Raw genomic sequence first — 27,058 nt, forward strand, 5'->3', positions numbered from 1 at the left:
TAGTAATAAAGTCATTTTTTTTAATGTGAGAAATCGCAGTTACAGTCACAAACGGGCTTCGCCGCTCGCAGCGCCGCAGAGGCAAGAGAGAGCAAGCAAACACAGAGCTCCCTTTTCACTTTTCTGCGCAAAGAGCCACCAGGTAACCCAGCTCATACCCCAGCCAATCAATTGCTTTTGCTGTCTTATTATTGGTCTCGTCCTCTACATCCTCAAATTGACCACGTCTTTGTTGGGTAATTATTATTGTTGTTGTGCAATTCTTCTGTGTCATAGTGTTACACATTTGATTGATTGATTGGTTGAAGGTCGTTATGGACAGCCAGCTTCTCTGCTTGAACCGGACCATCTCTTCGCTTAAACCCAACCCAATCAGAATTTTTCACCAAATCAGTACTCCGAAACCAATTTCAAGCCGGTCTTATCGCTTCCCTGCAGGTATAATAGTTTTTTTTTTTTTTTTTTCATTTTGATTCTGTTTTCTATTTCTAAAACATCTGATTTTAGGTGCTAATGCTGACTTGAAAAATGGTTGAATCCTGGAAAAGATTGCTCATTTTCTTAGTGATTTTCGTTTTATGGAATTGTATACATTTCTAAAGAGTACCTAAGTTGGTTTCGGATTTCACTTTGTGAATATGGGAATTGGATGATGGTAAAATATTTTAAAGTGAACCTTTTTATGATCAATGGGTCGTTGAGAACGCGGCTTTTCCTTTTGTGAGTTCTTGGTGATGTGTGTCGTTGTTTGATTTTTCTTTCTATTTATTGCTTTTGGGTGATATGTGGAGAATGACCTCTTCGAATTTGTTTGTTTGAATGGGTTTTGAATGCGTATCTGATTGCTTTGGGTATTATGTCATTGTAAGATTTTATTATGATTGATTTTGCTTTATAATTTTTGCATTATTTTTTGTTGGTGGGCGTTGTGAATGTGGGGGTCAAGATATTTTGATATTTTCCAATTCTAGGAGACTTTTGTTTTGATTTCTTTTTGGACATATAGGGGCTGTTTGCCATTGGCTTGAGAAAAGAAAGTAGCCTAGAACTGCAGCAAGATTTGATTGATATGTGAAAAAAACAAGAATAGTTGATTTGAAAAAGTGAAAAAATTTTGTTTTGTAGTAATTTTTTTAATTGAATAGTAGCAAAATGTGATTGATGTGATGCAAAAAATAAGAATGTTGGAATTGAATTTGAGATGAATAGTATGGGACTCTTTTGGAGTCCATTGGCAAACAACCATAGGGTTCCCAATTTGCCATTTGGAGATCTAAGACTCATTTAAGGGTGACTTTCTTCACTTGGATAGCATACATCTTTAGGAAAAATCCTCACTTTGGATATTTTTCACAAGTGCCACATCTTAGTATTTTTTTGGTTTAGTATGTGTAAAAAGAGTGGGAAAACATCTGATCAACTACTTCACTGTGACATTTCAAGGTAGTTGTGAAATTTGGGTTGTTAGATGTTTGGAATAGAGTGGGTTATGCCTAGACTGGTGGTGGAGCTCTTAGCGTGTTGGAAAGGGGGGTTTGTTGGAATGATTTTAATATTCTTTGAAATGTAATTTCTTCTTGTTTAACGTGGTACATTTGGACAAAAAGAAATGCTCGAAATTTCAAAGATTGCGAGAAGATGAGCGCAGAGCTACAACTTTGTTTTCTTACATCACTATTTGTATGTGTTTGCCGGAATAAGGCCCCTTAAGAGCTGTGGTTTTTGCTTGGACAACCACTATAGGGAAGATCCTCACCATGAATAACCTAAGGAAATGACATGTTATTGTGGTTGACTGGTGTTGTATGTGTAAGAGGAGTAGAGCGTTTGTGGATCATCTTTTTCTCCATTGTGAGATCGCCAGTACCTGTGGTGTGAGTGTAGCAGTGTGGAATATTGTTTCATCTTGCCTTTTGTGGTATCTTTGGAGGGAAAGAAATGAAAGAAGCTTTGAAGACTGTGAAAGGACGGTGGTGGAACTTAAGCTTTTTTTTTCAAAACTCTTTACTATGGGACAATTGTTTTAGATCTTAATTTACTTAGTTTTCATGATTTTTTTTTGATTTGTTCTCTCTTTCTAGCTAGATGTTTCTCCTGTATACACCTTTTGTACTTAAGTTGTGCTTTTTGCGCGTTTACTCAGATAAAAAAAATCTCTTGTATATGTCATGCATGGTTGGATTTTGCCCCTTGCGCTTTTAATGAATTTCCTTTACTCATAAAGAAAAAAAAAAAAAAAAAAAGAAGCGAGTGAAATGTTTGTTTGGTGTAGATGTTATTTAGCATTCAGCTTTAGTTGATTTTATGTTTGTACATGTATGTTTACTTTTATTAAAAAAAATGTTTGTATATGTACGTTCTGCAGTTCTTGTTGGAATTGCCACTCAAGCGTGTGTGTGTGTGTGTGTGCAATGTGTGCGAGTTTTGAATTCAATTTCTGATTTTTTGAGCTCTGTTTGGAAATGATACTCAAATGTCTATGGTGTATATGTTATTTAGCATCCAGCTGCAGTCATATGAAACACACATGGTGATTTTTATTCTTTTTTATTGAAGACTTCTTGATATTATGGCATCTAGGGCTCTAATACAACCTTGTTAGGAAAGTACAAAGTTTCAAGATATCCATGGTGTGGCATGAAGGAGATCTAGTTGTGGGTATAGTTTAATGTACCTCAAACTTGAGCACCAAAAAGTTGGTCTTTGGATATGGTGGATAGTTGTAGATTATCCCTTTGGTCTGTCTAACCAACTAATTTTGTTTGTAATGGTACAACATCAGTAGACATCTATGATTAGATGTGGAAGGAACTATAAAAAGCATGAGTAAGTAGTGATAAATTATGAAATTAACTTCTTTTGGATATTTGTGTGCTCCTTTATGCTAATGACATGCAATCGGCAAGCTAGTAAGTGACAAGAAGTGGTAAATATCCATCAGCCATACTTAGAAAAGTTTTCACTTTTTTTTTTGATTGTCAATATTGATGCCAGGGGGCATTCCAAGGTAGGGGGCAAGGTCTTGGGTGCAAAACTCATTTAGTGCATGCGTAACTTACCAATACTAAAAAAAAATTGATGCATGTGGGAAGAATTATCCTTAGTTTGTAAACATTTTATGTGACTTCTCCTCCCACTAAAATAGTTTCTCTATGTATTATTGTGAGTGGGAGTACCTGTGGTGGACAAAATTCAAAAAATAGGCTTTTGAGGTTTATTTAGTTTTGTTTTATGTGAAGTTAGTTTGCTTTGAAATTCTTACTCTATTTTTTGACCCCTCAATAAAAAAGTATCCCATCTCTGTCAATGATGGATAATGTGTCTTTGTATGCTTCTTCTTTTTCTCAATTTCTTACAGGTTATTAGTTGTGACAGGATTCATTTATAACAGGATAAAGTGCTCAATGAAGTCTTACAAGTTATCAGAACTTACTCAAACTGAGGTTGAACGCCTAAAGGCTCGTCCTCGTATAGATTTCTCTTCCATTTTCAGCACAGTAAGCTTTTGGCTTTTTTCTAAATTCTGAATGAAAGTTCATTAATAACTGAAGAATTTGTTTTTGGTTGTGTTCATTATGAGGTACTTCATAGATTTGATTATATCTACTATCAGGTCCAGCCCATTGTTGATGATGTTCAGAAAAGAGGCGATGCTGCAGTTAAGGAGTTGGTGCTCTTCATTCGTTTTTGTTACTTTTTATGGTTTTGCTTTACGCCATGTTTCTGTGTTATCTACCAAGACTTCACTTCGCTGTGTAGCTCCTTTAGTCATGTGGCAATTTGATGTTTCTATTTGTTCTGCAGCTACACTGCAAAGTTTGACAAAGTTGAACTGGAAAAGATAGTTGAAAATGTCTCCGAGCTCCCAGATCCAATGGTATATGAAATAGACATTCTTCATGCAAGGAATTTTGTAATCGTTATGATCTAATATCAAGTCATTTACATATGATTTAAGTTTCTTGTTGAAATAGTGGTTTTGTTGTTTTTAATGTTTACACATTCTAGTCTTTGTGCAATTGCAGCTTGATCCATCTATTAGAGAAGCATTTGATGTGGCATATGACAATATATATGCATTTCATGTTGCTCAGAAATCTGTTGAGAAAAGTGTTGAGAACATGAAAGTATGTCAATATTGCTTATTGGTTATTGCAGTTACCTTGCTCTCTATTTATGTAATTCTAAAGTAATCTGAATTTCCCAGGGTGTCAAATGCAAACGAGTTGCAAGAAGCATCTCATCTGTAGGTCTTTATGTTCCCGGGGGAACTGCAGTTTTACCTTCAACAGCTCTGATGCTTTCAGTTGTAAGTTGATTGGATGGATTGTTGCAATTACTTTTTTTTAATGGTTTTCAGCCTTTAATTTTATTATTGTGGCTATCTAGGTCATCAGACTTGTTTGACATTTACTTTATTTTGTATTCCAGCCAGCACAGATTGCTGGGTGTAAAACTGTTGTTCTTGCAACCCCTCCTAGTCATGATGGTAACATATGCAAGGTATTTGTTTACTTTTGATGAAAATACCTGACGATGAGATTACATACTGAGTGCTGATGAATGTTTTTCTGTAGGAGGTGCTCTATTGTGCCAAGAAGGCTGGAGTGACTCACATCCTTAAAGCTGGAGGAGCTCAGGTTTGAAAGATCTAAAATTGGCCCATGTGTGTTGAGAGTTTGTTTGTTTGTTTTTTCTTCTGTCACACAGGCTTATGTTTCTGCATACTTTGAATTCTAAAGCCTTACAATTTGCTCTTTATAGGCAATTTCCGCCATGGCTTGGGGGACGGAATCTTGCCCTAAGGTACTCTTTTGTTTTTGGAACTCGTCCCTCCACTGCTATTATCCTGTGCTGATAATATGTATGCTGCTATTATCCTGTACTGATAATATGTATGGCTGTCCTCTTATTAATCATTTATGGATAATTGAAGTAGCATTTATGCTTTTTTCTTTAACACACGCAAGTGTAAATGCCAGTGGTAGGCCCTTTGTGCGTTGAGCTTGTGTTCTATCTTTTTTTTTTTTTTTTTCCTGGGCGCGGGTTGAGCTTGTCACGTAAGCTGTTTGGGGTTTATACTTAGGAAAATACTATGAGGGTCCTGTGCATAAGATGCGTGTGTCTATGTATACTTTTCACATATCAGTCCTACATATAATCTGTGTGAATTTTCTTGATAAGTATAATCTAATGTGAATTTTCTCTAGAATATGTTTTTTTTTTGTATGTTTTTGTAACCTGTACACTTCTCTGCTGAAAGATGGGGTTGTATGTATTAATTTTTCCTGGGAATGTGAATAGTGTTGAAAGCATCCTATTAGCTCATGAAGATATGCTGTCTGCATTTTCAAGAAGTCAGAAATTTATTAGAAAGATGCCAAGGGAGTGCATCCAGAGAAACAAGAAGTATAGAACAGAAAAAGCTGCCCAAGTGAGAAAAAGAAAATAAAAATGTAAAGAGTAAAAAGAGATATGAGATAAATGGGCAGACTCTTCCATTGAAGCAAATCAAGTACATAAAAAGTAAGCTTAGGCGTAAGATCTTCAAAACTATTATGGCAAAACTCAAATCACTAAAAGAGTAGAACATGTCATGACCATGAAAAGCGCTTGTCACATTTGTGTTATTCCTTCTAAAAGACTAGTCAAAGTTACAATTAGAGCTCATTGGAGTCATTTGTATAGCCCAATCTCTCTTAGTAATGAACCAATGTGAAACTTAGTACCTATGCAACACGTTCACAATCCACCCACTCAATGTAAGACTTAATTTTTCAATGTGTCACTATCTCCCTCCAATCCCGGACATCCTCATCAGGGCCTACATCACGTTGCAATATCCCAGCTCCACATAATGTTACTAGATTGGCTTTCATGCCATTTGTTACGATTCAGGAAAATTGCTAGACATATATTTATGTTATTATCATCAAAAGAGCTAGTCAAAGTTACAATTGGAGCTCCTAGAGTCACTTGTATAGTTCATTCTTACATAGTAGAAAACCAATGCAAGACTTTGCACCTATGCAACACCATCAGAATTTACCCACTCGAAGTGGTGGGACTTAACTTTCCAGGATGTCACAGAATATTAAGCGCCACAACTCGCAAGTGAAAGTGCAATTCAACAAGAGAGGATTGATTAATTCGTCCTCCCGTTTACTGTTACTGTTAGTGATTTGTTTGCTTTTCCTCAGTTAAGTTGTCAATAATTAGAATTTTCTAAAGAGAGACTATCCAAGTAAGGAACACTAGTTTATGGTGCCTTCTCAAACAATGCCAAATTTCATTCGCGTAAAGAACTAATGCCTGAATCCCACCCAAAGGGTTTATAATGGGAAGCTTTTAGATATAATTTCTGCTCGTTGCAATTAGTTTCTTCGTTACTACACCTTGGATCTCACACTTCATTTAGTTTATGGAAGATGCCCCTGGTTCATGCTTATCAAAAAGATTTTATTTATTTAAAAAAAAAAATAAGAAGCAGAAGATGCGCCTAGCAATTCTTGATTTTGGTTTGTTGTATCTACGGTGTACATGATGTCACGCCATTTAAAATTTTTAAATGACGTGGTAACATATTCACTATATTGGAACATATATACCATGAATCTAATATAGACCATGAAATAGATCCTCTCCATTTTAAGTTAAAATGGAGAGGATCCTGAGAAATGGGGGTGATCCTTTGTTAAGGATCTATAACAGTTTCAAGTGAGAATTTTAGTTCTAGGGGAGAAAAATGAGACTAGGCGGGAAAAGAAATCATGAAACTGACAGAGGGAGGTTCATGTGCTTAACTGTCCATACACCAATACACAACACGGACACACAAACACATTACACTTCATAGAATGTATTCATGCGTTATTTGTTTATCTTTTAGTTGAGCTGCGTCAATTCTGCCTGGAAAGTTGATTGCATTGATGAGTAGAATAGGAATGAGTTTGTCTTAACTCCTATGTTGCTTAGCGATGAATGTGGCACAAATGGAGGCCAGATGAGATAAGTTGGCTAGATTTCTTATGTAGGAGTTCTGATACATTCAGGTAGTGAAGATAAGATGTAGTGAGGTAGTTCCACAAGCAAGACAAGTTTTTTGTTCTACCTTACTGTTTGTCTTCATTTCTTGATTTGCCACGGCTGTCACCTCCAACTGGTTATATCCTACCAGGTTGTAAAATATAGTTTTAATATTGCATTGCAAAATGAGAATACTATATCTAATGAGTTCTTTTGGATTGATAATTCTGTTATTTGCACGAGACAATTGGTCCATTCTAATGAAAATTGCTAACAAAAACTCCAAAAGAATTTTATATTTGTAAGATTTCTTTAAATATAATTTTTAATATTTTTTACAGTTCTTTTTCCCTTCGTTCTTATAATTTGCAGGTTGAGAAGATTTTTGGCCCTGGAAATCAATATGTCACAGCTGCAAAAATGATTCTCCAAGTATGCATACTTATCATGGCTGCAACTTGTATAAATTTTGATAATTAAATATAAGTGAACTCCCCCAATCTATATGCATATATTTCTCATCTCAATTTGACTTTCTCTTTCTCTCTTCCCTTGCAGAACAGTGAAGCCATGATTTCAATTGACATGCCCGCAGGCCCTTCAGAAGTGTTAGTCATTGCTGACAGAAATTCCAATCCTATTCATGTAGCTTCGGATTTGCTTTCTCAGGTGCTTACCTTTTCTTTTCTTTTCTTTTTTTCTTTTTTTGTTGTTGTCGTCTTTGAACTTCCCAGGTGCTTACTTGCTTTGAAATGTTTCTGTTCTTTTCTGATGGAGCACTTTCATAATGAAAGGTTGATGCTGTTGCTTCTTGTTGTTTTGTTTTTTCTCAAATGATTTAAACATTGAATCTGAAAGGTTCAATTGCATGAAGACTGAAGGTCTTCCTGCATTATGTAGTTCTACATTATGGCTTGCCAAGTTTTAGTTAGAACCTAAGTTCTTTTTTTCTTTTTTTCTTTCTTTCTTTTTTATTTATTATTATTATTATTATTTTTTTTTGATATTGAAGAACCTAAGTTCAATCACATCAAGTTCACTCCGTTTCAGTTTTCCTAATCAAGAAAATTAAGTTTCACTTCTTCTCACTTCTTAGCTGGGCATCCAAACAAGCAGCACAAAATCAAAGCCCTATAGAATCACTTCTTACCTATCACTTCACTTCTCTTCACAATTAACATAAATTGCCAAACACTGTAATATTTTTTTTTTTGCTCCTTATATTTGTTGCTGGTGGTTTCTCTTTGAACTTCATGTTTTCTTCTTCTTCTTCTTTTTCTTTTTCCTAGACTTAGTTAACTTTCTAAACTTTAGTTTGTCTTCATTGTCTTTTCTTGTAAGCTTCTTTTGGACATGGGCTTTGCCTCCTAGGCTACTTATGAGAAAGAAAAGGGAAGATAATGGGGCTGAGGCATACCTTTTCAACTAGTCTAGGGTAAACAGTTCTTCAAATTCACTGAGTCCCAAAATTTCTGCTTTGTTCCTTTATTGAAGTTCCATTGGTTGGTGCCATTTTTTATTGCCCAATCTTCCCCACTATAAGACTTGATGGGTGGAAAAAGCTCAAATGTGTCATTAGATGAGTAATCTACCAAGTTATGGGTGGAATATAGTTTAAACATGCCACAACTACTATGAGAGATAGAATGCATAGTTGTGCGGAGGTGTGGGTTGCAGATCGTTTGCAGTTCTTTAATGGAAATTTTCAGTGAAATTTATCTTTTACCATACTAGCCCATGATTGGGAGGTAGACTTGGTCACTTCTTTCTTCGATCTTTTTTACTCTGTTAGATTGAGGCATGGTGGTGGATAAAATATGTTGGATCCCCTCCAATAATTAGAAGTTTGAAGTAAGGTCCTTTTATCATGCGTTGTCCGTTCCTAGTGGTTCCCCATTTCTTTGGAAGAGTATTTGAGGAGTTAAGGTCATTTCGAGAGTGGCGTTCTTGGGTGGACGCCAACACTAGGGAAGATTTTGATTTTGCATAATTTAATGTCATAGTGTTGGATTGGTGTTGTACGTGTAAGAGGATTGGGGAGTCAATAGCTCATCTTCTTCATTGTGAAGTGGCAAGAGAATTTTAGGCTTTGATTTTTGCGTCTTTTTGGTGTAGAATGGGCTATGCCTAGAAGGGTACTAGAGTTGTTGGCAAGTTGGAAAGGTCAGATGGGAAGCTGTGACATCTTAAAAGTTTGGAGGATGTCACTTTTGTGCTTAATGTCGTGCATTTAGAAAAAACAAAACACTAGGAGCTTTGAAGATTGTGAGATTTAGGTGGTAGAGCTAAAGAAAGGTATGTTCATATCCTTGTATACATTGACAACGGCATACAATAGTCTGCATTTTTCTAGTTTTTCCAAATTTTTGGCCTCATGTTTCTTTTCTCCTTATTAGGGGTCTTTTTGTATACTTTTTATGTACTAGTGTTGCTCCTCTGTGCTTTCTGATGAGATTGAATTACTTATAAAGAAAATGTATTTTGAAGTCAGAAACGGTTAAGTCGACTTGGATTTCTCCTCCTAGGACGGAAGTTCACTAGACATACAGGAAAACAATGACCAATCAAGAAAATGCACGAAGGGAACACTTATATTAATATGTTTGAAACTAATAGAGAGGAACCTCAATTCATTCATAATAACAGATATTTGACTTTATCAGGTAAATACACTCTTACACCTGCTCTGGATAATCAGTCTTTTGGGTCTAGGGCTATGGTAATGAAAGGAGTGTTAAATCATGTTGCATTTTCAAGCAGATTTTAGATGTTAACATTCAAGATTTTCATCACATAGGCATATGTATGTATATTGAATTTTGATTAGAGATATGGGTTATCTGGGGTTTTTTTACGTAGAAACTAAAACTTTTGAGATTAGATCGAACGTGCAAGGCGGAGTCCAGTTGGCGGAGAAGAGTCGGGGGAAAACACGAGACGTGATTATGGCATGGCCAACCATTTTCTGGTTAGCGAGTGCATGGGACTATTTGACGAATATCGAGATCGTTCGTGACAATTGGAGGACTTTTCGCTTTGGCAGCTTTTCATACGTGATGCAGCGAAAAAAGAACTCTCATGGTAACTATCTGGAGTTATCAGAATATGGTGGGAAGGGACGGAGGAGCTTTGTGATCATACCGGAGGGGCATGAAGGGAAGGGATGGACAGATTGCCGGTCGCAACTGCAGAGACTAAAGTTGCATTTTGAGAAGAATAGCAAAGGGGTGATCAATGGGGAGGAGGCGGAGGGAAAGAGACAACCCAGTAGGGTTCCAAATGAGACAAAAGAGCTGCAACCGACGAGCGGAGGGACCATTGTGATGCCACCGGCAGGGCCACAAAACCAGCAGAAGGAGTTTCAGAACCGGCGTTCGTATGCCGAGGCGGTGGTTGGGGAAAAAAGCACGACCGGCACCTCCGGTACACAGCCAGCCGGCGAGGGGGGGTTGAATCTTTGTAAGGAAGGCGCGCAAATCCGGGAGTTGACGAACGGAGATCACGCCATGCAACAAAAGGAAAGTCTGGCGACACACAATTTGGAGAATCTCACGAGCATTAAGGAAATTTTACTTTCCTTACAAAAACAGATATCCAGCTGTCTAGAAAAGCTGGAGCAGGGAGGTGGGAAGAAGGGGCTGGAGATGGGCTGGGGGAATAAGGAGATGGCGATGGGCTGGGGGAATACGGGGAAGGAAATCCAGATGGGCCAGAGTAAAATGGGAAATGGGCTGAAGGAATGGGCCCCAAACAGGGGGAATGAGAATAGGCTTAAGGATCAGCCCACAAGGTTACAGATTATCAATAGATATCGGAAAATATACGTTCGCCGGCATCCCATCAGAAACAGATTATGGCGTCCAAAACCGGTGATTGCAATATCGCCGGTGGATGGCCAGACCGGGACGTCGGAGCAAGAAGTGAAGGATAGTGCCACAGAACACACCGACGCGAGTGACCACTTCCAGCAACTGGCCAGTACAGGTGCGCCGGAGTCTGATCGGAGTGGAACGCCGAAGCAAACTACGGAGTCCATTGGCACAGATCACGCCGGCGAGACGGAGGGACCACTTGGGCAGGCTGAAAACAAGACAGAGATGGACGAAGAAGGGACTAGAGCTGGCTCAGACGCTGCCGGCATCGCTGTCATGGCACCAGCGACGGCGATGGGAGGTATGGCGGCGTCGGGGGTGGCGGAAAAGGGGAAGACCGTCACAGATAGGGCCGAAGAGGGGAAAACAGACTCTTTGGGAGATGTTGAAGGCTTGTGTCAGTCTGTGGCTCAGTGCCTGAATTTCTCTGACATCGCCGGGAAGCCTGCCGGAGACATACCGGAGACAGATGAGGAAGTTGAAGGTGCGAAAATACCTGGGGAGATAGGATTGGCCGTGGAGCTATTTATGGAGCAGCCTGAAGGAGGGGAACTCGCCGGGCAGGGTTTGTTAGTGGATGAGGGGGCTGGAGCAGAAATAGAGAGGATCAGCTTAATGGAAGAAATGGGGGGGGAGGAGATATTGGATATTACACCTTTAAACATATTGGGGGTGGGAGACAACATACCTGTGTCCCCAAATTGGGTCCTAGAACGAGTGTTGAAATTTTGCCAAGATTTGGGTCTCAATTGCAATGGGCATGAGGAGGAGCTGCTGGCTCTGTTTACTATCATTGAGAACAATAGAGCAAATGGGCGAAAGGGCAGTGGACACCCGGGGATTGCTAAAGTGGGGAATCGAGGTAGTCGGGAATTAAAGCGATTGGAAAGCACAGTGAACTATGATGTGAAAGGATCGCGGAAAGAGAATGGTAAAGGGAGGGCTGGAAAATCTTGTCAATGAAGCCAAAAATAATTACTTGGAATGTACGAGGCATGAATGAGCCGGAGAAAAGAGTGAAGATTAGGCGGAGACTACGAGAGTGGAAAGCGGATATTGTGTGCTTGCAGGAGACAAAAATGGAGATCATTAATATTGAGGTGATTCGGAGTGTATGGGGGTGTAGTCATGTTGGTTGGTTGTATTTGAGAGCTACCGGTGCATCGGGAGGTATTTTGTTAATGTGGGATAGACGAGTGGTGGAGAAAGTTGAGGAATGTGTAGGGCATTTTATAGTAGCATGTGTTTTCCGAAGTGTCACGGAAAATTTTGAATGGGCTTTTGCGGGCGTGTATGGGCCAACGGACGCTAGTATCCGAAGCAACTGTTGGGATGAACTGGGAGGTGTAATTAATGTGTGGGATCGACCTTGGTGTGTGGGAGGGGATTTTAATGTCGTGCGCAGTATTGGGGAACGATTGCGGGCTACAAGACAAACCCAAGCAATGACCGAATTTGCTGATTTTATCTTCGAGCATGGGCTTATTGATCTTCCAATGGTAGGAGGGCGGATTACATGGTCTAATAGGCGTGCAGGGTCCAGACTTGACAGATTTCTGGTCTCCACAGAATGGGAGGAACACTATCCAGATGTATGTCAAAAAAGATTGCCTAGAGTCTTATCCGATCATTTTCCAGTGTTGTTGGAGTGTGGAATTGGAAGAAGGGGTCGTCTACCTTTTAGGTTTGAAAACATGTGGCTACAAGCGGAGGGGTTTGTGGAGCAGGTCAAGAATTGGTGGAATTCCTATTTTTTTGATGGTAACCCTAGCTATGTGCTGGCCCGAAAGTTGAAAGCCTTGAAAGGGGACCTCAAAAAGTGGAATGTGGAGGTTTTTGGAGACATAGGCAAACGTAAAAAGGAGTTGGAGGAGGTTTTGGGTGGGCTGGACAGAATAATAGAAAGCAGAGAATTGACGGAGGAGGAGATACTTCGGCGAGATGAATGCTCTCAAAACTTAGAGAAGACACTCTTACAAGAAGAAATGAGTTGGAGGCAGAAATCTAGAGCTTTGTGGCTAAAAGAGGGCGATCGGAATACGAAGTTCTTTCATAGGTTGGCAAACTCACACAAAAGAAACAACACAGTTGCAGCAATGATGGTGGGTGGGAGAAGGACAGAGGATCCGGCAGCTATACAAGATCATATTGTGCAGTTTTATAAAATGTTGTATTCTGAGCAGTGCCAGGAGAGACCAACCACATTATTAGATCCTCTGATAGAACATATCAACTCTATTGAGGAAGGGGAGCGGTTGTGGATGGAGAGAGATTTTGAGGAAGAGGAGATTTGGGCGGTGGTGAGGAATTTGCAGGGTGATAAGGCACCTGGACCGGATGGCTTTACCATGGCGTTTTATCAGAAATGTTGGGAGGTTATTAAGGAGGACTTGATGGCGGTTTTCAAGGAATTCCATGAAAGTGGTAAATTCGAAAAGAGCATTAATGCTACTTTTGTAGCACTTATTCCAAAAAAAGCTGGAGCGGTGGACATAAGGGATTTTCGACCTATTAGCCTGGTAAGCGGGGTGTATAAGATAATCTCAAAGGTGTTGGTTAGTCGGTTGAATTCTGTCATGGGGAAGCTCGTGTCACATACCCAAAATGCTTTTATACCTGGCAGGCAAATTTTAGACTCTGTTTTAATGGCAAATGAATGTGTGGATAGTCGGATTCGATCTGGGGAACCAGGTATTATTTGCAAGTTAGATTTGGAGAAGGCATATGACCATGTCAATTGGGATTTTTTATTGTATATGTTGGAGAAATGTGGTTTCGGGGAACGGTGGAGAGCGTGGATCCGGCATTGTGTCTCTACTGTAAGATTTTCAGTGCTCATTAATGGAACACCGACAGATTTTTTTGGTAGTTCTCGGGGAGTGAGACAAGGGGATCCTTTGTCCCCTTTGTTATTTGTGTTGGTGATGGAGGCGTTTAGTAGGATGATGAAGGCAATGGCGGAGAGAGAGCTTATGGCTGGCTTCTCAGTGGGTTCGCAGCTTAATGAGGTAATGGAAGTGTCGCATTTACTCTTTGCTGATGATACTATTATTTTTTGTGAGCCAAAGATGGAACAACTTCGGAATTTGCGATGTTTGTTGTTGTGTTTTGAAGCGGTTGCAGGGTTGAAAATAAATTTATCAAAGTCTGTAATTGCGCCTATTGGTATGGTGGAAGATGTAGAAGGATTGGCAAATATACTTGGTTGTGGTGTGGATTCTATACCATTTATATATTTGGGATTGCCTTTGGGGGCTCATAGTAAGGACCCTGCTATATGGAATAAGGTTATAGAGAAGATGGAGATGAAATTGGCGGGGTGGAAGCGAATGTATTTATCCAAGGGGGGGCGAATAACGTTGATCAAGAGTACGCTATCTAGTATACCCACATACTATTTATCGTTGTTTCAAATCCCAGTGAATGTGGCGAAACGGCTCGAAAAAATGCAAAGAGATTTTCTATGGGGAGGTGTCGGAGATGAGTTCAAATTCCATTTGGTCCGATGGTCCAACATTTGTATGCCTGTGGAGGCGGGGGGATTAGGGGTAAAGAATTTGACACAATTTAATCGAGCCTTATTGGGTAAATGGTTGTGGAGATTTGCATTTGAAAGAGATGCATGGTGGAGGAAATTAGTGGAGACAAAATATGAGGTGATGAGGGGTGATTGGTGTACCAAGGAGGTAAGAGGGTCATATGGGGTGGGATTGTGGAAAAGTATCCGAAAGGGATGGGATGAGTTTCAGCAACATGTGCGATTTGAGGTAGGAAACGGGTCTCGTGTGTTGTTTTGGAAGGATGTGTGGTGTGGGGAGGCATCACTACAGTATTTGTTTCCTGCTTTATTCAATATTGCATGTGAAAAGGAGGCATGGGTAGAGGAGAATATGGAGAGGGTAAATGGAGCTATCTATTGGAATGTTCGATTTATTCGACATGTCCATGATTGGGAATTGGAAGAGGTTTCGAGATTCTTCGAATTGTTGTATTCCCAACAAGTGAGGCAAGGTGGGGTAGATAAAATTTGTTGGATGCCTTCAAAGAGGAAAATTTTTGAGGTGAAGTCTTTCTACAAGGTGAAAATAAATTCAGCCCCAGTGGATGGTCCATGGAAACTTATTTGGAAGAGTAAAGCTCCACCGAGGGTGGCTTTTTTCGTATGGACGGCAGTTATGGGGAAAATTCTAACATTGGACAACCTACGGAAGAAGAACATCATTGTGACGGAATGGTGTTGTATGTGCAAGAAGAGTGGCGAATCTATTGATCACCTTTTAGTGCATTGCGAAACTGCTGTTGAGGTATGGAACATGATTCTCCAACTCTTTGGTATAACGTGGGTGATGCCTGGGAGTTTGAAGGAATGCTTGGGGAGTTGGGGAGGGCAAAGGGGAAAGCGGACAGTCATGTACATTTGGAGGATGGCTCCTTTGTGTGTAATGTGGTCATTATGGAGAGAAAGGAATGCGCGGAGCTTTGAGGATCGTGAAATGGGAATTATAGAATTGAAGAAAAGGGTGATCCAAACACTCTACTCTTGGAGGGTCATGGGGTTTTCTTCGCAAGCTACAACGCTTACGGAGTTTATCGATCTATGTGCGTCTTTTTCAGTTTGAAGCTCGTGTAGTGGGCTCTTTTGTATACTTCCTGTGTACATGGGTTGCGCCCCTTGCGCTTTTTATATAATGCCTTTTACTTATCAAAAAAAAATTAAAATGTGAAATTGATTACGTTTTCAAGTGGGACTGTGGGAGTGATTGACTGATTGACTATCTTAGGCTGGTTTTTACTTTCTGATGATTATGATGTGTGGTTTTCTTGCAGGTATCGTGGAAAAAGGATGAGGATAGACTATTTTGTAGTTTCAGAGAAACTCAAAGATAGGATTGTTGCATGTGAGATACATGGGAAAGGGATTGAATTACAAGGTGCATCTTATTTCATTTTGAGTAATACTCTTGTTTTTTGGGAGTGTGTGTAATTCATACTTGAAACTAGTAGTAGAAATATAGCTAAATTTAGAAAAATCATTTCATTGCCGGTTCAAACCACACTCCCCTTTTATGTTAGTTTTAGAGGGCTCTTGAGTAATTTCCAGAGTGCAACAATGTGGGAGATAATTCCACCATGTTTAATGTTGTGTTTCAGGAGAAAAAGAAATTATTAAAGTTTTAAAGGGTGTGAGTGAGAGATAGTAGTGGAGATAAAGACCTTTTTCTTTTTGACCGGCTTCAATGGAATGGCCTATCATCCTAGCTGCATATGATTGTTTACATATTTCTGATTTTCCTGATTTTCTTGATCTTTTGTCCTTTTCATGTTAGGTGTTTCTTTTGTATACTTTTTTTGTACTTGGGTTGCATCCTTTCGCTCTAAATAAACTTCGATTACTTATAAAATAATAATAATAATAATAATAATATAAACACCAAAGTGCCAGTTGTTCGAGACCTTGGCACTGCAGGTCTCTGAATGACTATATCCAGTCTTCAAATGGCTAACCAACAATAAATGGGGGTATGCTCAACCATTTTCCTTCATCTTATAGATGAATCATGGCTGAAGATGCCATACCATTTTGGCAATGTCATGCATTTAAAAGCATGGTCAGTTAGAAACATTCCCTCAACTGGTTGCTGTTGGAGACCACGACACCTCATGACTGCATCAACTGTCTTCACATGGCTTACCAACAAGGAATTCTGGTTGCTCAACCATTTTTCTTCATCTTATGGGTGAACCATTGCTCATTATGCAGAGGATGTTGATGATGTTATCTGTTCCACATGCGTACTTACCTATATCACTGTTTGTGTTTTCTTTTTTCTTTTGGGTTGGGAGGGGGGTGAATTCAGGTACAGTTTCGGTCTCTTTATATATTTTAGGTTGTTAAATGAGTTCAATTGGTCATGCATAGATTCAGTGTGGTGTGAGTACGTGCTGCTTTGGTTTTTTTTTTTTCCATCAAATGTTGGAGCTTTATTTTCTACAATGGTGCCACTTGAAAATGAGGGATGTTGTGATTTCTTGCTGTGTCAACCCCTACATTTTCTCTTGTAGGATACAAGATATCTGACATTACTCTTAAACTCTTGGCAGGTTTTTATGGAAGCGATCATTGCCCCATTACATTTGAGCTTTCACAAGCATGTCCCAACGCCAAGCATGGCGAAGCTTCCGTGTAGAAGTTTGTATGTGCCCCGTTTTAAAGATGCTGCCATTCTCAACAAGAAGCCTTCTTGGTGAATGTATCAAATGGCAACCTCTGAGGTAGTTTTTTGTGATGCTTCTCTTATATTTGTAGCTAAGGACCAACTAGAGATGCACATGGCAGCTATTACATTAATTGGGAATGCTGGTTTTACTGTGTTAATATGATAAAAGTGGAACTTGGTCCAACTCTGCCCCGTGTCCCCCATAATTAGGAAAGTAAATGGGACAAAAGTTTAAAAAAAAAGAAAGGAAATGCGTGAGACATGAACATGGACGTCATCTAAAATGTTAAACACCAGAACAAAAAAAGAAGTTGAGAAGATTTGATGGTCCGAACCATGTTGGATGTGGTCTCAGGCCATATGGGTCTTTTCATGAGCATCTTTAACGTCTACTCTGAAACTTTGACTAAATTTCTTTTGGGGTCACTAAATTACTAAAGTGAAAGAGTTTCTTTAGGAAAATGTTTGGGGTATTACAGTATTTACCACAATTCCTTACAAACTTGCGGCGATACTCATGGCATTTGCTACATTAGCCACATATTTGCCACGTCAGCCACACAACCCTAGCCCTCTTCCATCTTGAGACCTTGCCACCTTTAACTACCATTGTCCACACTGAGCGAACGCTATGAGTTTCCATGAGTCGATGACCAGACTCACGGTTTGGCTGTGGGTGTCGATATATATTTGTTTGTTCTCCATTTTCACAATGAAATCAGTGTCCAAGTGAGGAGGAAGGGACAAGGTGGTTGCCATTGTCTGTGCAGGTGTGGAGGCAGCACCGTAGGAGGCAAACTAAGGCGGTAGAGTTTAAGCTCTGGTGCCGTGTGGATTATCAAGTCAGTTTGGTAGTTGGTGTGATAAGCTACGTAAACTATTATGTCAGTTTGTAAAGAGCTTGTACTAAAAGCAGTACTCCTAGTAACACCTTTTTTTTAACAAAAAAAAAAAAACGTTTTTTTAATACCTCTTGGTAGCCAAACAAAAGCTAATGTTATATACTATTTTTTTATTCTTCTCCTATCCCTCAATACTAATATAGCAATATCAACTAACTCTTGGATTTTTTATTTTATTTTTTATTTTTATATAATTACTAATAATGACTGATTTAATGATTGGTTGAAATTCTACATTAGCCTTCTGAGATAGTTGTTGAATAAAAATGTATTATATAATAGAGTAATGAGAGACATCACCCTTGTATCCACTTAAAATTGATGTGGTTTTTTAAATTATCATTGGTTTTATAATTTTAAAAGCTATATCAATTTTAAATGGACAAAAAAAATAAAAATAAAATAAAATAAACAAGAATAACATCTATCGTTGGAATATCTTTGAATTTTATGGTTTATGTATTTGTAATACAGTTATATTGGGGTTCGCTTTTGGTGGGACCAATTGCATGAGCTACGTGACATGAGGAAAAAGATGGCATCTCGTTATCATTGGTGGTGGGTGGCCGTTGTGGAATCTAATGATTGCAAAAATCTGCTTTGTTGCCTTTGTAGTAGTATTTTATAAATATTCTAATGAGTAAATAGTTTATACAACTTTTTTCTCTAAAAAAAAAAAAAATAAAATTAACAATAATAATACATGTAGTGATGAAGCTATATTTGGTACTTCCCCTCTCTCTCCCCCTATGTGTGCTTTAATCAGCTTGGATTAATGCAATAACAAATAGCTCATGTGGAAGGAAACTCTTATGTGGGGTCTAGACCAAAACAGATGCTCAGGTCTTTAGTTTTAAGAAGACTAACGTTATTTTTTACATTTATTTTATATTGGTTGATGTAACGTATTTCACGTAACTTTTATTTATTTAAGTAATCGACGTTATTCTTTAATTAGGGAACAGATGAACAAGAAATTGGATAAGCTACTTATAGGCAAATATCCAATATCAGATGATTGCATTTTTTCTTTTGGTGGGATTCATGGGCGAAACTAGGGGTATTTAGTCTCCTGTTTTGAAAATTAATTCTCATTTATGGGCCTTAAAATTAGATTTAACCCCTCAATCAAGGTCCCCCCATTAATCTTTTACAATTGTCCAACAATGCTAATATAATGTCCCCAAGAGGTAGTTCAATCGGCTGGGACCACGCTTAATGAAGCAAAGATCACTAGTTCGAATCTCCCTCCCCCCTCTTGTGCGGTCCGTGCAGACATGTCAAAAAAAACAATGCTAATATGACACTCTCAACTAACTTTTAGATTAATTATTTTGAAATAACAAACAAAAAAAATTAAATGGTTGATTGGGAGTACAACATTGGGAATTGGCAGACAAGTGGAGCACTGGCAATAGCTTCCCTTTGATTTTTCCTAAGTTTAGAGAGCAAAATTACTTCTTGCTTCCCGAGCCAAATATACTTCCTAGTAGCTATCCTAAAGCTGCTTCTTTTCCCTACATATAGGGAAAATCTAAAAAAAAATCACAAAAACTCATCTACAACAGCTTTCTTATATCTTCCTTATAAATTAGGATTGCTACAGTTGGACCTAGCAGTCTACATGGTTTATTATAATTATAAAATGACATTCTCTCTCCTATCACACTCCCTATGCAAAATAAATGAATATAAAAATAAAAAAAGTAAAAATATAATATTTTAATGTTAGAACATTCCCAACAACTTCCTCATCATTTTTCTTAAATTTAAAGATTAAAACTACTTTTGATTTCTCTATCTAAATACACTCCACAATAGCTTTCCTTAACACTTCCTTATATCATTAAAATAATATGTTTTTTACTTTTGTGATGTGAGAGGAGAGAGAATCAAATTTTTTATATTTTAATAAGCATAAGGATTGCTACAGTTGAACCCAATACACTGGGTTCCACTATCGTTATCCTAATATTTCGGGCTCATTTAGGGACTCTGCTGTGGGTGGATTTTTGTGACATTTTCGACATTTTTCTTAAACTTAGGAAAATGAACCACATATAGAGGAGCTGTTGTGAATGCTCTTATACGGTGTCTATTGCTAGTGCTCGATAAAAATATAGTATCGCTCCTACATTTAATATGAGAATATTGAGCCAAAAAAAATATTAAAATATCTTAAAACCACATCCTCCTTGTTTGACAAAATTAGAGCCATAAAACATGTGCTGCCTACTTCTCCAACAATCTCTTGGCATTTGAATTATTAATCATTACACTAAACTAATACTTTTCAAAACAAATCATAAAAGTCTTTTAAAAAAAAATAAAACACAAAATATTTCTCAAAAAAAAAATAAATATTTTACGTTTTATTTTTCAAGTGTGAAGATTGTCTATATATATATTCAAGTGTCAAGGTTGCTGGTTGCATGTATAAAAAAAAAGAAAAAAAAAATTTAAAAACTTCTAAACAAAAGTTGATGTGGTGGCCACCTGATCCTGATGTTGGCGGTCACTACGATGGTCGTTAATCTAACAGTTAATGTGAGGCTGCCAAACATATTTCGTAGCCTCTGTATAACAACCCCTACGATAGGTCGTCAAGGCGGTATGAAGGCTCCAACAGTAGGTTGTCAAAACAAATTTAGTAATCGCTATTTAACAACCTTTATGATAGGTCGTCAGGGCAGTATGAAGGCCCCCACAATAGGCCGCCAAAGCCGTGACGACCTCACAGTGGGTGCTAGGACCATCTTGAGACCTCAAAGTGGTTATTAGGGCCGTTTGACAGCCTCACGGTGGCCACTAAGGCCTTTATGGTGGCTATGTGGAAAAATAAAACTTTATCCCTAAGCATAATAGGCGTACAAAAAATAAAAAAAATAAAGTAGGAAAACAAACTTATTATAGTGTGGGAAAATACAAACTTAGATTTTTTTAGACATGTCATTCGAAGCAGCAGCAATATTTTAACACCATGCACGATGATTGAAAAAAAATGTTTTTTCTTTTGGTGGTGGGGTGTTTTCAAAGAGAAAAAAACAACTGGAAAATGCTCTGCTCATAGAAAAAGTTGGGTGGACTAGTGTGCATGATATGCCTTGATCTTTTGCCCAAAGGCCCGAAAAGATATGCATCATTTACTTTTTCTCTTTCTATTTTGGCCAGTAACACAAGTGCATGATATGGTAATCAAACAAAAATATGAAAATCTCACTGTGTTTTGTTTCCAAATGCGGATTTTTAATTCATTCAATTTGGCATTATCCAACGGAGATTAGCTATTTTAAGGTAAAAAATAAAAAATAAAAGTTATTACTTTTTGTTATATATAATATATTGTAACATAATAAAAGCCTGTTTGAAATTACGTTTTGAAAAATATAGCTTTTAAGTCAAAAAGAGTTTTTGGGCAAAAACTTAATTTTTAAATTTTTATCAAAAGTGCGTTTTGGCTATTTTTAGGTTTTTTTAACAATTCAAAGCACTTTTAATTTTTTTATCAAACGAGTATTTTTTTTTTAAAAAAACAGATTTTTTGAGTGTTAAAAGTAATTTTAGACTCTTAAAACGCAATTTTAAACAGACCCTAAATATGTTGCTACATTATTTAAAAATTTTAAATGACATGACACCATATAGATTGTTAGATGCAATGAAATAATATTTTAATTGTGAAATTACTTATCTCAATTTTACTTGAAATGAATATGATCTTTGTCCATAAAATAAAAGGTTGAGTAATGCTACTATTTATCACTAATTGCATCTTAATTTTACACCGATTGACTTAACATGTTTAAATGATTTTTTTTTAGTAAATAAATTTTTTATTTTTTTTATTTTTTTATAAACAGGACACATTAATTAATATAAAATATGTATAATAAATGAGTAGGAAGAATAATTAGTCTAAAAAGGTTATATATATATCAAATATGCCCTGCATAGTTGCACCTCAGTCCAATCGAACAAACTCACATAGAGAGGATTTTTCTTTTGTAAGTCGAATAAAGGGAGATTTTAAACCTCTAAAGACTTTAAAGTGGACATCCGCTGACATGTCATCGTTCAATTGGCCACGGTTGACTCCCATTGACCAAACCCAGTGTCAAAACCCAAAGCACTGCTCTTTAGGCCTACAAACCACAAAACAGCAAAATAACTGGGCGAAAAAAAAAATCCAAAAGGGCACAACTGCAAAAACTTTACTTCACCACTATTCACCAAACCGTCTCTCATAAAATTCACTCCTCTGTTCTCCAAATGCGATAAACAGTTAAACACTAAAGAAAAAAAAAAAAAAAAAAGTAGAATATAAAAAGTGTTATTGGGAATATTATAACTTTTATTATATAAATTAATGTAACATTTAACATGTGGTTATTAAGCAACTAATTTTTCTTGTCAAAAATTATAAATTTTTTTAAAAAATGCTTGGGTACTATAATTTTTATTTTTTCCTTTGTGATAAGTTTTGATTGGTAAAATGATTAAAAATGTATAATTAATAATAACTAATTAAAATGACAAGTTAATTTTTTTTTAATAATTTCATGAATTATGAACAGACAAGTCAATGACAAAGTTTTATTTTCAACTGGGTTGAAAAAATTTCCTTGAACCTAATCTATAATAGTGGTATATGTCTATATATATATTTTTTTGAAGTGATGTCTTTTTTTTTTTTGAATAATATATGAGATGTACATGAATTTTTAATAAAATTTATTTTAACTTTATTTCTGTTATTAAAAAAATATGTGCATCTCACATGTTAAGGGACACATGTCACTTTTATAGATTAAGTTAAAAGAAATTCCTTAAACCCAATTTAGTCGCCCGCCTTTTCGCCCCTAAAATAAGTTGTAAGAAATTATACTAAAAGCTTTTGCAAACCAAACATTTTTGAGATAGAAAATGCCGCTGATTGTAGGCCTACAAGCACAAAACAGCAAAATAAAGGGGCAAAACTGCAAAGAAATCATTTTCATCATTCTCCACCAGTCGACAACGGTTCTTTTACCAAATTTCACTGCTCCTTCAATTATCCAAAACTGAGAAACACCGAAAAACTAAAAAAACGAAAAAATAAAAATAAAAATAAAAATGGCACCAACGGTAAATCCCCGAGAAAAGACAGTCATTTTCAGGAAGTTGCCCAAACCCAGAATAAAACCCCACTCATGTCTACTCCACACACCCCCCTCCCCCACACTAAAACACTACTCCCACTCCTCTGCCCCTCCCCTCCCCTCCCACAATTTTTTTCACCATCCCTCTCCTCCTCTGTCACATAAAAAAACAGAGGAAAGGAAATTCCTTTATTAATTATTTTTTTCAGAGAAGCAAAAAAAAAAAAAAAAAAAAAAAAAAAATGGGGCGTAGAATCTGAATAGCTTCTTCTCTCTGCTTCGCTTTCGCTGCGAGTGTCCCAATATGGGTTGGGGGTGGGTTTGAATGAGAGACCCAAAAGAGTAATCTCACTCCCTCGACCTAAATTCCACCTGTATTGGTTTATCAATGGCAGCTTCGGAGGCAGCTCAGGAGGTGCTCCCATGGCTCAAAACCTTACCTTTGGCTCCGGAGTACCACCCGACCCTATCCGAGTTCCAAGATCCGATTTCCTACATTTTCAAGATCGAGAAGGAGGCCTCCAAGTATGGAATCTGCAAAATCGTCCCGCCGGTGCCACCCTCGCCGAAGAAGACTGCAATTGCGAACCTGAACCGGTCGCTGTCGGCGCGGAACCCAGAGTCCGAGCCCACATTCACGACCCGGCAGCAGCAGATCGGGTTCTGCCCAAGAAGGCCCCGCCCGGTTCAGAGACCCGTGTGGCAGAGCGGCGAGTATTACACGTTCGAGCAGTTCGAGGCCAAGGCCAAGGCCTTCGAGAAGACCTATTTGAAGAAGTGTGGTGGTGGTGGGAAGAGAGGTGGGGCTGGGGCGCACCCTTCGGCCCTGGAAATCGAGACCCTTTATTGGAAGGCCACCGTGGACAAGCCCTTCTCAGTGGAGTACGCGAACGACATTCCGGGCTCGGCCTTCGTGCCGTTTAGTCCCAAGAAAAGCAGGGAGGTGGGGTGGGAGGGTGTGAGCCTTGGAGAGACTGCGTGGAACATGAGGGGGGTGTCGCGGTCGAATGGGTCTCTGTTGAGGTTCATGAAGGAGGAGATTCCTGGGGTCACGTCTCCGATGGTGTACGTAGCCATGTTATTTAGCTGGTTCGCTTGGCACGTGGAGGATCACGACTTGCACAGCTTGAATTACCTGCACATGGGGGCCGGGAAGACGTGGTACGGCGTGCCGAGGGACGCCGCTGTCGCGTTCGAGGAGGTGGTCAGGGTTCATGGCTATGGAGGAGAGATCAACCCTCTTGGTGAGTTCGCCACTTGGGCCTCCCCTGTTTTTGTTACTAAATGTGTTTGAATTTCATTGGAGGTTGTTGCATTTCCATGTTTATGACTGCCGAACAACATTTTAGAAATGAAGTGGATTGACAAAGAGATCACTATGTTGTTTGTTTTGGTTAAATGAGTTAAGCACTTGAACCATCTTGTTTCGATGAATTGGGAGGATTTTAGGTGATTTTTATGTTTCTCTACGCTGTTTTAGTCTACTAAGCTCATTTTCATTTATCTTTGATCAGTTACTTTTGCTATTCTTGGGGAAAAGACCACAGTGATGTCACCTGAAGTGTTTAGTAGTGCAGGGGTTCCATGTTGCAGGTGAGCTTTTGATTTGTGTCCTGTTCTGCTTCTCAATGTTCTGATTTTGCTTTCTATGAGCATCCTTATATTGAATACGAAGCATGGTTCACTTTCAATGGCTTTCAGAGCTGATGATGTTATTAGCTAAGGAATCACTTTTTGTGTGATTCTTATTTTAAGCAACTTCAACCTGATCGATGGTAGAAGTTAAAATACTGGTTGAAAGAGAATAAAGCTTTTAGAAAGTAGATTCTTATAAATGAATTTTCGTCTCATTTTTTCTTCCATCTGCGGAGAGTAAATAGTACACCCGGAAGACATTATTTGCATAAATTACCACATCCTTGATTATAGATGCCTGTAACATGCATTATCTTGAGTAGTGGCATGAATGCATTTATATATCTCTTACTCTTTCAAAATTGCTTCAAATCAGGTTAGTGCAAAATGCTGGGGAATTTGTTGTCACTTTCCCACGAGCCTATCATACAGGGTTCAGTCATGGTGAGAGACCTTTCAATTCTAATATGTTAATTTGAGTTTGGAATTGTAATGATGATTGTTGTTGCTGTTATTAAATGAGGATACTTATTTATTCCCATTGATTTTTGCCGTTTAGGATTTAACTGTGGGGAGGCAGCTAATATTGCAACTCCTGAATGGTTGAGAGTTGCTAAAGATGCTGCTGTTCGAAGAGCTTCTATCAATTATCCTCCCATGGTGTCTCATTTCCAGTTACTTTATGATCTTGCACTGGCATTATGTTCAAGGTTTGTTCTATCACCGTTTATATCTATTTTTGCTCACTGTTGTTCTAGCAGTGTCATTCTTCCAGTACCGTGCTTTCAGGCTTCCCCATTTCACTTCACCTTCATTTTTTTTTTGGGTATCTGTTGGTTGTTCATATCTCTCATTGTTGTATTATTTTTCCACATAGTTTTAGAGGATATAAGTTCCTAGTGAAAATTCTCCAATGTGCCACAAAGTCTTCCAAAATTGTATTATGAGATACCAGAAGTACAATAGATTGAAAAATAGATAGTTCACATGTTTTATAGACCCCTTTTTTTTTTGATAAGTAAGTAACTGACTTACTTTTTATAGACCCCTTTAATTTTTATTTTCTCTACGCAGAATACCTGCGAGCATCAGTGCTGAACCACGAAGTTCTCGGCTAAAAGATAAGAAAAAGGGTGAAGGAGAAACAATGGTTAAAGAGCTATTTGTGCAGAATGTAGTACAGAATAATGACCTGCTTCGCATTCTTGGAAACGGATCTTCAGTTGTACTTCTTCCACAAAGTTCTTCTGATATATCCGTTTGTTCGAAATTACGTGTTGGATCCCAGTTAAGAGTAAACGCCAGCTTGGCCCCTGGTTTATGCAGTTCTGGGGAAGTGATGAAAATGAAATCCTCAAGTGTAGTTTCTGATGATCTTGTGCGAGACAGGAACCAGGGAATTGGGCTAGTGAAAGGTTCCTTTCCAGTGAAAGGAAATTTTGGCTCTTTGTATGAGAGGAACAGAATATCCTCATTGAGTAGATTTAATAATATGTGCTCCTCAAATTCCAAGACACTGAATACAGACTGTGAAAGAGAAAACACAATTCAAAGCGATGGGTTGTCAGATCAGAGACTATTTTCATGTGTCACATGTGGAATTCTAAGCTTTGCTTGTGTTGCCATCATTCAACCAAGAGAACCAGCTTCTAGATACCTTATGTCAGCTGATTGTAGCTTCTTTAATGATTGGGTTGTTGGTTCTGGAGTAGTTGGTGATGGGTTTACCATTGCTAACGGGAGTGCAATTACTTCTGATCAGGATATTGGTACAGGTAGGTTTCTAGAAAGATCTCCTCTTGAAACTTGCCTTCATTATATGATCTTAGATTGTGATCAAGTAGAGATTTTCTATGTTTCTGGACCTGGCATCTATGTCCAACATGTGCCTTTCGGGTGAGATGTCCAGGGCTTTAGATCCTTCATTATTTTATTAGTTTATCAGTGTGGTCGTAGCCAGCCTATTCTAATCACTTCTGGAGCATGGGCCTTCATTTCTTTTGAGTAGCCAGGAGAAATTATCTTTGTGTAATGTGTTGTATACTAATGAACAGTCTAAGCTAGTGTGTAATGGGTTTTGGTGGGGGTTGAGTTTTCTCTCATGCGTCATTGTTTTTCTCCTTTCACTCATGCCATTCCTTTTGTTAGAATCATTTTTGTTCACCTTTCTTTTCTTTTGGGGCTTGGCAGGATTGATTTCTTTTTTCAAATTAAACCTTGTAGCATTCCTGTAGAGAGGAGCAAATTGCCTCATTTTTTTTTTCTAA

At 38.2% G+C, this 27,058-nt stretch overlaps 2 protein-coding genes and 1 long non-coding RNA gene across 3 annotated transcripts; all 3 read left to right on the top strand.

Moving 5' to 3' along the window:
* Nucleotides 1-8: 8 nt before the first annotated feature.
* LOC132187955 (histidinol dehydrogenase, chloroplastic-like) lies at nucleotides 9-7,954 on the top strand. Its single transcript, XM_059602379.1, has 13 exons — nucleotides 9-142; nucleotides 309-438; nucleotides 3,376-3,497; nucleotides 3,614-3,666; nucleotides 3,805-3,877; nucleotides 4,026-4,127; nucleotides 4,208-4,309; nucleotides 4,432-4,503; nucleotides 4,578-4,640; nucleotides 4,765-4,806; nucleotides 7,399-7,458; nucleotides 7,585-7,695; nucleotides 7,901-7,954. Exons 2-13 carry the CDS (start codon nucleotides 315-317, stop codon nucleotides 7,952-7,954), a joined length of 978 nt encoding a protein of 325 aa, XP_059458362.1. The 5' UTR covers nucleotides 9-142; nucleotides 309-314.
* Nucleotides 7,955-15,010: 7,056 nt separating this feature from the next.
* LOC132187650 (uncharacterized) lies at nucleotides 15,011-17,290 on the top strand. The gene is made up of 2 exons (XR_009440840.1): nucleotides 15,011-15,829; nucleotides 17,001-17,290. It is a non-coding gene; the product is annotated as an uncharacterized LOC132187650 (long non-coding RNA).
* Nucleotides 17,291-23,244: 5,954 nt separating this feature from the next.
* Nucleotides 23,245-26,868, top strand: LOC132187468 (lysine-specific demethylase REF6-like). The gene is made up of 5 exons (XM_059601787.1): nucleotides 23,245-24,400; nucleotides 24,671-24,749; nucleotides 25,168-25,235; nucleotides 25,351-25,501; nucleotides 25,866-26,868. The coding sequence occupies exons 1-5, from the start codon at nucleotides 23,545-23,547 to the stop codon at nucleotides 26,689-26,691; spliced, it is 1,980 nt and encodes a 659-aa protein (XP_059457770.1). The 5' UTR covers nucleotides 23,245-23,544; the 3' UTR covers nucleotides 26,692-26,868.
* The last annotated feature ends 190 nt before the right edge of the window (nucleotides 26,869-27,058 follow it).

The sequence above is a fragment of the Corylus avellana genome, chromosome ca7 (genome assembly GCF_901000735.1).
Source record: "Corylus avellana chromosome ca7, CavTom2PMs-1.0".
Classification (NCBI taxonomy): Eukaryota; Viridiplantae; Streptophyta; class Magnoliopsida; order Fagales; family Betulaceae; genus Corylus; species Corylus avellana.

Coding starts and splice junctions, on each gene's coding strand:
- LOC132187955 (XM_059602379.1), top strand. CDS start 315: ATGGACAGCCAGCTTCTCTGCTTGAACCGGACCATCTCTTCGCTTAAA. Junction 4,641..4,764: donor TTAAAGCTGGAGGAGCTCAG/GTTTGAAAGATC, acceptor TGCTCTTTATAG/GCAATTTCCGCCATGGCTTG. Junction 4,807..7,398: donor GGACGGAATCTTGCCCTAAG/GTACTCTTTTGT, acceptor TATAATTTGCAG/GTTGAGAAGATTTTTGGCCC.
- LOC132187468 (XM_059601787.1), top strand. CDS start 23,545: ATGGCAGCTTCGGAGGCAGCTCAGGAGGTGCTCCCATGGCTCAAAACC. Junction 24,401..24,670: donor AGGAGAGATCAACCCTCTTG/GTGAGTTCGCCA, acceptor ATCTTTGATCAG/TTACTTTTGCTATTCTTGGG. Junction 25,236..25,350: donor TCATACAGGGTTCAGTCATG/GTGAGAGACCTT, acceptor TTTGCCGTTTAG/GATTTAACTGTGGGGAGGCA.